The sequence below is a fragment of the Branchiostoma floridae genome, chromosome 2 (genome assembly GCF_000003815.2).
Source record: "Branchiostoma floridae strain S238N-H82 chromosome 2, Bfl_VNyyK, whole genome shotgun sequence".
Taxonomy (NCBI): Eukaryota; Metazoa; Chordata; class Leptocardii; order Amphioxiformes; family Branchiostomatidae; genus Branchiostoma; species Branchiostoma floridae.
Genome location: NC_049980.1, coordinates 26,014,820 through 26,024,091, shown reverse-complemented (window position 1 = coordinate 26,024,091; position 9,272 = coordinate 26,014,820). Strand labels below are relative to the sequence as shown.

General features: G+C 42.3%; 2 protein-coding genes across 2 annotated transcripts in view; both read right to left on the bottom strand.

Moving 5' to 3' along the window:
* Nucleotides 1-2,494, bottom strand: part of LOC118409094 (1-deoxyxylulose-5-phosphate synthase YajO-like) — a 5,129-nt gene extending 2,635 nt beyond the window's left edge. The window contains exons 1-4 of the mRNA XM_035809959.1: nt 1,967-2,494; nt 1,547-1,689; nt 1,098-1,248; nt 242-530 (exon numbers count right to left, since the gene is read on the bottom strand). Of these exons, the coding sequence (XP_035665852.1) occupies nt 242-530; nt 1,098-1,248; nt 1,547-1,689; nt 1,967-2,056 (673 nt within the window). The 5' untranslated portion in view covers nt 2,057-2,494. The remainder of the gene's footprint in view (nt 1-241; nt 531-1,097; nt 1,249-1,546; nt 1,690-1,966) is intronic.
* A 112-nt stretch (nt 2,495-2,606) lies between these two features.
* The window catches only part of LOC118403941 (1-deoxyxylulose-5-phosphate synthase YajO-like), a 20,831-nt gene continuing 14,165 nt past the window's right edge, over nt 2,607-9,272 (bottom strand). The window contains exons 2-8 of the mRNA XM_035802827.1: nt 5,924-6,066; nt 5,495-5,645; nt 4,841-5,014; nt 4,355-4,452; nt 4,008-4,189; nt 3,697-3,836; nt 2,607-3,288 (exon numbers count right to left, since the gene is read on the bottom strand). Coding sequence (XP_035658720.1) covers nt 3,196-3,288; nt 3,697-3,836; nt 4,008-4,189; nt 4,355-4,452; nt 4,841-5,014; nt 5,495-5,645; nt 5,924-6,066 — 981 coding nt within the window. The 3' untranslated portion in view covers nt 2,607-3,195. The remainder of the gene's footprint in view (nt 3,289-3,696; nt 3,837-4,007; nt 4,190-4,354; nt 4,453-4,840; nt 5,015-5,494; nt 5,646-5,923; nt 6,067-9,272) is intronic.

Genomic DNA, 9,272 nt, shown 5'->3' with positions numbered 1-9,272 from the left:
TTTTATAAATGCGGATGACTTCAATAACAGACACAATTTTGATATTCCACGGCACAGCAGTCCGTCTGAATTTTTTTTCTGTGTCCAACTTTCAAACAGCGGCAACGATCCCGAGTTGCAATCCTTTCCTCTGTTAGATTTTGCAGTTTGTGTAGTGCACGCTAGGACGCTATAAAACAAGTAAGCCAAGGGCGATCAAGATTTAGCATATGACCTTCGCTGATGCAAATGACTTTTTCACCGGGCTCATTATAGGCGGACTTTTTTTTTACAGTGGACTTGTGCAGTGCCAAATATGGTCGATGCTCGGCAAATATATCTTGAAACTGCTCGTTGTAAAACCAAATATGGCGCACCTGAAGAGAAATCCACTTGTTGAGTCCCATGGACTTGCTGAGATCAACAATCTTCTGCAGCTGCCAGCCGGTGACGTTACTGGCGCCCAGGTAACGCACCTTCCCTGCGCGCACCAGGTCATTCAGAGCTAACAGGGTCTCTTCGATGGGGACAGCCTCGTCCCACATATGGATCTAAAATCAGATATCACATGATGGGCTTGTAAATAACTGAGATATATCCAACAGCTCTACCATGCAAAACCATGTAGTTTGCATAGAAGGGCATAGAGCAGAGCCACACCTCGAGCATGCTAATCAAAAAGAGTGGGTGTGCTTCTGAGGCAGTACAAAGCTACTGTGTGTTACGCCATGATGCGGTTTACCGGGCCGGATATACAATACAATACAAACAAATAAACATCACTGACAAATGTAATCATGATATCAATTCGATTCAACAACCTGCCAACAAGGTATGTTCATTGTCAGTGTGAAACAGACGTTGTTACAGTCTAACAAAAAGACGATTTTATGTACACGTGTTTGTCGAGAAAGAATCTGTTTAGTTCAAATGTCTCTGTATGGCTGTGCACCGGGATAAAGCCGACCAGTTTCTGATTTTCAAGCATATCTTCGGTTAAAAACGCGTCGTGAAAAGTTGACATAGACAACAAAGCTGAGTTGGTAGAACATAAAACAGCTGCTGTGCGCGATATTTTTTAGTGCGTTGGCGGAATGAAGACGAAGAAATTTGCCCACCTGGTACAGGTCCACATAGTCCGTATGGAGCCTGCGCAGACTATCGTCTATGGACTGCATGATGTGATGGCGGCTTAGCCCTTGGCGGTTGATGTCTTTACGGGTGTTGGACCGAACTTTGGTGGCTACAACAAACTTATCTCGCTGCTGCCTGGAATATACGAGTAGCATATTGTCCAGATGATTACCCTTTCGAGCAACATCAAACAATGCTCTTTCTTAGTCTTCTTATCATGTGATGCCTGGACGTTTGAACTAACTAATGACCAACATTGACAACATGACCTCGACCACTATATCTCCATATACTTATTTTGACAAGGACTGACAATTATTTTAATGTAATGAACTTCATCTGTTTTTAACTCAACTTTATTCTTTTGCCTTCAAGCAGAATACAATAGAATAGATACAACAATAGATTTTCATCACACGATACGTGTACTTACTTTTCCAACCAGCTTCCTATTATTTCCTCAGACCTGCCTTCTGCATACACGTCTGCTGTATCTATGAAGTTCCCTCCCAGCTCCACGTAGCGATCCAGGATGGCATGGGAGGCAGCCTCGTCGCACTGGCCGGGCAAAAGCGCCTAACAGGACCAACACAGTCAATGTCTTCATCAAAACATGTACTTTATTTCAAAAGGAAAACTGGACAAACACACACAAACAAACAAAAACACTGAGTTTACGTACCCCGCGTCTTCACGTTTCCCTTTGGGTATGAAACCCTGACCTGGCGTGACTAGGCAAAGTTAAATGTCACCATTCAGAAGCGCACCCCTCTTCCAAAAAAAAACTCTCACAACTCCTCGCCACTCTCACACAAGCACCCACACAGAGCACGGTCCACGTCGTCGCACTCACCCAGTCTCCAAACGTCATGGTGCCCAGGCAGATGCTGGACACCTTCAAACCGCTGCCGCCCAGGAATCGGTACTCAGTCTTGTCGGCCATCTTGACCTCGGTACTGGTAAGGTAATACTTTTCTGTAGCGATTATAAGACCTTTGGACTCGTACTCGCACCCGTGACAGACAACGGGGTCAAAAGTTGTAGGTTATGGATTCACACGTGTTACACTCGCTACCAATACCCGACACCAATGCAGTCGATATCTTTCCTGCAGGTCCAATACTCTTTGACCCCACCGACATTGTACCTGGCGGGCCCCATGTTACTTATGGCTGCTTCAACGTTAACGTATCCCAACATACATTAGCCTCAAAAGAAATCCTAGTAAAACATGGAATGCTTCGTACGATCTCATTATGTGGAATCTATAAAATTAGTGGTATGAGTTGTGTTGAAGACTACCCCAGTTCTCGATGACTTCTGCTGTAACCAAAGTTGGGTACATGTATGTGGCCACAGCAAGGAGAGGGTTAAACTAGTGAAATATAAGGAATAATCACACAGATGGGTGAAGAGTGGTGAAAACAGTGGATGTGTGGTTCATCACGATACAGAAGAAGACATATGAAGCAAAGATGTACAAGATAACCCTATCACTAGCGGTCTGGTGGTTTATTTCATTCATTCATTTAAGCATGATTGGAAGATAAGATTTATATAACGTATCAAAACAAATGGTGTCAAGCTACAAACATGTACTTGGCATTCGACTAACAGAGGGTGCCAAGTTGGCTGTCATTACTACCTACTTAGCATAAAGAGTGCTTATTTCAAAGACACATAAAAGTGAAAATATGTATTAAACCTGGTCATTAAGATCAATAATGTAGCATCTATGTGATTGTTGTATTGCTTGTTATTAACTGAGATTCATTTGTTTGGTCTTCTGTTACCTGTTGATGCCTTAGCACTGTGTTGCAACAACCTGCCGTAGATAAAGTAGAAACATGCAAAACTAAACATGAGCGAAATGACAACTTGTATGTATGAAGATATTTCCTACCCGATAAATGAGTACAAATTAGAGTCTAATCTCATTTGTAGTGTTCATCATTCAAGATTCGGCCTGGTTTACTTTGATTCAGGTTGCAGAAGTAACATCTATAACTGAAGAGCATTATATTCGTATAACAGATCACTATTCATCTAATTGGAACCAAGCCGCTGGTAGTGCCAGGTAATCTACTGGCACAGGTTCTTCCTCACTCTGTCGATGTTCATGCTTCTATACGGGTAGGTTGGTTCCATCTGGCTGACAGTGTCGAGCTCAGCCATCTAGGACAAGTGGATAAGAAAACATGGTGAACGTTTTAGTCTTTCCAACCATAGATGCCTTAGCAAACTCTGTGAGATTGGTGTGTTGCTTGTTATTGAATGAGTTCTGTTTGTTTGGTCTTCTGTAATATCTACATGCCTGAGCACAACATTTGACGTTTGTGGGGTACCCTCTGCAACTGTTGTGCCGTGAGAACATACAACTTTATTGAAGTTATTTACGGGTATGAGATGTAGTCAACATTAACTAAAACTTGTCATAAGACAGAGGTCCAAGAAGGCATGTTGTTACGCTATAGAAGCTACCAGCAAACGGGGGTACACAAAACATGGCTGGCAAAGAACACGTTTGGAATTTGCTGTGTCATTGTCTTGTTTTGTAGCAGAAGCAAAACATTGCTCTCTCACCTGTTCCTCCGTGATCTCCCAGCCAGTGGAGGCGCCCATGTTGTCCTCCAGCTGCTGAAGAGTTTTCGCGCCAATGATGACAGACGACACCACGTCTTTCTGTAGCAGCCAGCGGATTGCCACCTGCGCCGGGGTTTTACCTGAAAGTGATAATAAACATGGTATGCACACTATGAATCTGACTTCAATGACGACAGGTTTCGTTATGACTCCGTATAATAGTTATTATGGGCTTGTATCTGCCTCATCAGCAACTGGCTACACTTTGCACTAAGCATTGAGCGCCAACTATGATACTCTGTTGAACCTACCATGAGCCTCAGCTGTATTCTTCGTGACATCAATGATCTTCCAGGTCTTGTCATCTTTTTTAATCCTCTCGAAGTTTGGGATCGACTCGTGGTCTTCCTGGATTTCCTTCTTGGTGAAAAGCGCGATTCTGGTTCCCTCGGGCGCGTCATCTTCTCTTTTGAACTTCCCAGTCAGCAGACCTCTGAGCACAAGACAAAATAGTAAAAAAAAGGCAAACGATAGATGCAAGTTACAGATGTTATATAACGTTATCCCCTAGCCGACTTGAAAACCAAGGATTCCAGATGAAATAACCAGTGGGAAACAGAAACTATTATTACTACTAAACAATGAAACGTTACCGCACCCATTGAGCGGGCTCCACGGGATGATGCCGATACCCTCCCGCCTGCAGACTTCGGCCAGCTCCCACTCTATCCCACGGCACAGCAGGTTGTACGCCACCTGAAGTCAGTACGAAAGTACTTTTCTGATGTGAATTACTTTTTTATAACTTCCGATAACAGACGCCATTGTAATATTCCACGGCATAGCAGTCCGTCTGAAATCAGGAGATACAATTCTAATGTGTAATTTGTTTCTGTGTCCAAATTTTCAAATAAAGGCAACGAGTTGCAATCCTTTCCTCCGTTAGATGTTGCAGTTTGTGTACTGTACGCTATAAAACAATCAAATAGCAAAAAACACGCTATACATCTTCGCTGATGCAGGGCTCACTATAGGAGGACTTTTCCTTTTGCAGTGGACTTGTGAAGGGCCAAATATGACCGATGCTCGACAGTTATATCTTGAAAAAGAATGACTGCTCGGTGTAAAACTAAATATGGCGCACCTGAAGAGAAATCCACTTGTTGAGTCCCATGGACTTGCTCAGCTCAACAATCTTCTGCAGCTGCCAGCCGGTGACGTTACTGGCGCCCAGGTAACGCACCTTCCCTGCGCGCACCAGGTCATTCAGAGCTAACAGGGTCTCTTCGATGGGGGTAGCCTCGTCCCAGTCATGGATCTAGAATGAGATCATACATGATGGGTTTGTAAACAACTGAGTTATATTATATCCAACAGCTCTACCATTCAAAACCATCACCTCGAGCACGCCAATCAAAAAGATTAGATCAATCAAATCTGTCTTGATATGTCCACTTACTTATACTGCTCAGTACAAACCTAGGGTGTTACGCTAGGGTATACAATGCAATACAAACAAACATCACTGACAAATGTAATCATTCAGTACCATTCATTATCTCAAACTGGTCGGAGCTGCGAAAAGATATTCGATCCAACAACCTGTCAACAGGTCGTTTGCATATCATCGGTTAAAACGCGTCTTGAAATTTTGCATGGGCATGTCGAAATCCAAAACTGAGATTCATAATTCGGTCGACATGGACGATGAAGCTGAGCTGGCTGAACGCAAATCATCTGCTGTGTGCGATATTTGTAGTGTGTTGGTGGAATAAAGACGAAGAATTTTTTTGCCCACCTGGTACAGGTCCACATAGTCCGTACGGAGCCTGCGCAGACTGTCGTCTATGGACTGCATTATGTGATGGCGGCTCAGTCCCAGCCCGTTGATGCCCTTGCCGCTGGTGAACCGGACTTTGGTGGCTATGACAAACTTCTCTCGCTGCTGCCTGGAATATACGAGTAGCGTTTTCTCCAGATAATTGACCTTTTGGACATCAAACAACGCTCGTATTTAGTCTTGTTGTCATGTGAAACCTGCAAGTTTGGACTAGCTCATGACCAACATTGACAACATGACCACGACCACCATATCTACATGCACTCCTCATTTTGACGAGGACTGCGTATGTAATGACTTTCATCTGTTTTTAGCTCAACTTTATTCTTCTGCCTTCGACCAGACTACAATAGATACAACAATAGATTTTCATTACACGATACTTACTTTTCCAACCAGCTTCCTATGATTTCCTCAGACCTGCCTTCGGCATACACGTCTGCTGTATCGATGAAGTTTCCTCCCAGCTCCACGTAGCGATTCAGGATGGCATGGGAGGCCGCTTCGTCGCACTGGCCGGGCAAAAGCATCTGACAGGACCAACACAGTCAATGTCTTCATCAAAACACATGTGTACACTGGGTTTACGTACCCACGCGTCTCCACAACCGCTTCTTTTTGCGACGCCTCAGGGGCAAGCCTAATTATATACTTTTCGACCGTTTGACAAGGATTCCCAAAATTTCAGGAATTTTTCTACAGGCATGTCAGGAATTTTAGTTGCTTTAGAGGGGAATAACTCGGGAATGGATTGACGGATCTTCATTATATTTGGAATAGATAGCTTCAGAGATGCCCTACGGAATTAAATGCTAATTATGCAAATCAGGGGATAATTTGCATAATTATTGAGGACAGTTTGTAACTACGCTGTATTTGATGTTAGAATGCTCAAAATATGCCATATGAAACTCAAAAAGAGAGAAATATCAGACATACTGTTAAGTATATATTAAGTGGCAAAAATTCCCGAAATTATATTGCAATTCGTCCGCTCGTTCGCAAATGCACCATCCTTTTGGAAGGGAATACCTCGGGAAGGGGTTGACGGATCATCATAATTTTTCATATGTAGATAACTTGGGAGATGCCTTTCACAAATAAGGGCTATTAATGCAAACTAGGGGCTAATTTGCAAAATTAATGAGCACAGTTTATTAAGCACAGTATTTCATTACTAATAGGACACTATATATTATGTATATTATTAGAAAAGAGAGAAATATCGACAGACAGCAATTAATCAAATTGTTGCCTAATTTATATAATAAAGAAGTTGAGAAATTAATATTATAGTGTTTAATGACGAAAATTGCATTCTTGCGACATTTGGCAACAACATGTACGTTAAGTTGAACATGTGGACGTAAGTCATGCAAATTTTGGTCTCATTTACATAATTTATGAGACAATGCTACAATAGTTTTCTTTGTAAACACTTTCATACTTTGAACACATTTTTATCTAGGTAGAGGAGATGATCAACTGATATCTTTTATGCAAATGAGGACCTCATTTGTATAATCAATGAGAAACATGTATGATAGTCCACTCGTCACAAGAGATCGCTTTCCTTGTTAACAGCAATGCCCTACATTCATCTCGTAAAACAATCTTCATACATACAGCCGGGCGAAAGGATAGAACCGAAATACAACACACCTACAGCAGCAATCATTAATACTTATAAACAATAAAACCGTAAAAATAGTTTTATAGCTACACTTATTCCCTTCGTGTATGAACCCCTGAACTGTCGTGACTAGGCAAAAAGTTGAACGTTCCCCCCCCCCCCCCCTCCCTCCCCCCCCCCCACACACCTCCCAATAAAATAATCTCTCACAACTCCTCGCCACTCTCACACAAGCACCCACACAGAGCACAGTCCGCGTCTTCGCACTCACCCAGTCTCCAAACGTCATGGTGCCCAGGCAGATGTTGGACACCTTCAAACCGTTTTCAAACATATCCTAACATAAGACTGAATTACCAAGACGTGGAATGAACCCCCAGTGTAGATTGTATTTGTAGCAATCAACTCCATATGGCATGCCACTGTAGATAGTTACCTCCATGAAAAATGGAGGTAACGTTATAGTTTTTGGTGTGTCTGTCTGTGTGTCTGTTTGTTTGTTTGCGTTTCCGGATATTTGTGGTCAGCATAACTCTTGATTCATAAATCTGGATGTATTACGAGGATATTTGGTATGTGGGTAGGGTCTGGGAAGACGAAGGTAAAGATCGATTAGGGGTCCCTGGTATGTGACCTTGGTACTGCAGCAGAACTTCGATTTTTGTGTGTATCTTTTGACCTGGACACGCTATGGTTTTTTGGTGGCATATAGCTTGTGATATAAGGTATAAAGGGTATACATAACCAAGCATAAATTATGTAGATGTGAAAGTCGTATGCATAATTAGAATATTTCTTTGAGGTATGAGGTCTCCGAACTGTTGTTTATTATGAAACACAATGAGCTGTCTAAATTTATATCCTGTAGTTTTGTAAGGTTTTTGTAAGGTTCTGAAATGCCCCTTGGTCTGCAGTGTCCAATAACTTGCCACTTCTGCCCAAACATACTAGTATGTTGGACCGTGACCATCAAGAAACTGTCGCCTAGGAATCGGTATTCAGTCTTGTCGGTCATGTCGAATTTGTACTTGTTATGATGGATCTGTAACACCCAAACTTTAGCGCTGCAATTCCACACTGTCTACCACAGCGGCACAGACTCTGAATTGGAACAGGACCAGGCATCCCTGCTCTCCAGTCTAGGTACAAAAGAGGGCGTGTAGAATAATTTGGCAGAAATTATGTTGGTCATGACAGAGCCTTAAAACAGCTGTCACTTTCTTCCTTGTAGATGCCGTAATCTCTGTTTGAACTTTGCACTGTCTATCCGTATATCTAAATCCCCAACTTCTCTTACAAAGATGTACAAGATGACCCCATCATTAGCAGTCTGGTGATTTATACCACGCATTATGTATTTTTAAAGTGTTTGGAATATCATTTTACATAACGTATCAAACCAATAGGTGTCAGGCTATACATTTGCTATATCTTCAAAAGTTCTATATCTTCAAAAGCTTCATACTTTTAACAATGTCTGAAACTATTGCTCTCCCTCACATTACTTACTGTTGCTCAGTGTGGGATGGAGCCAGTACAGTACAAATTCAGGGACTGCAAAGAATTCAGAATAGGGTAGGGAAATGTATCCTGGGTCTGAAGCCCAAAACACCTTCGGCTGTAGTAACACGCCTCTTGGATGGAAAGATGTGGTTACAATACACAAAACACACAAGCTCCTAATACTTTATAAGTCTCTGAATAACATATTGTCATTACATATGAGACAGCGCAAACAGGACCACCAGGCAATCGTCAAGAAACAAACTTGTGGTGTCTAGCGTCAGAAGCGATGGAGTAAGGAGGTCACTGGTGGTTTCATGACTGGTCTTATAGAACAGCATCACTGAGGCAGCAAGACACGCCCCATCTCTGACTTTTAGAGATAGCATATGACAACTTTGGTCTTTGCATGTTAACTGATTTGGACTAGGGTTGTGATTATGATCGTTGAATAATTCAGTTAAATGTAAAATATTTCCTTATCTATTTTTCAATTAATCTATTTACGTTCCCATGACCACCTACTCCCTCACACTGGACATCTGGAAGAGCGGCTTTGGCCTACAGGCCCTAGGGTCATCCAGTCAAAATAAAGTATGA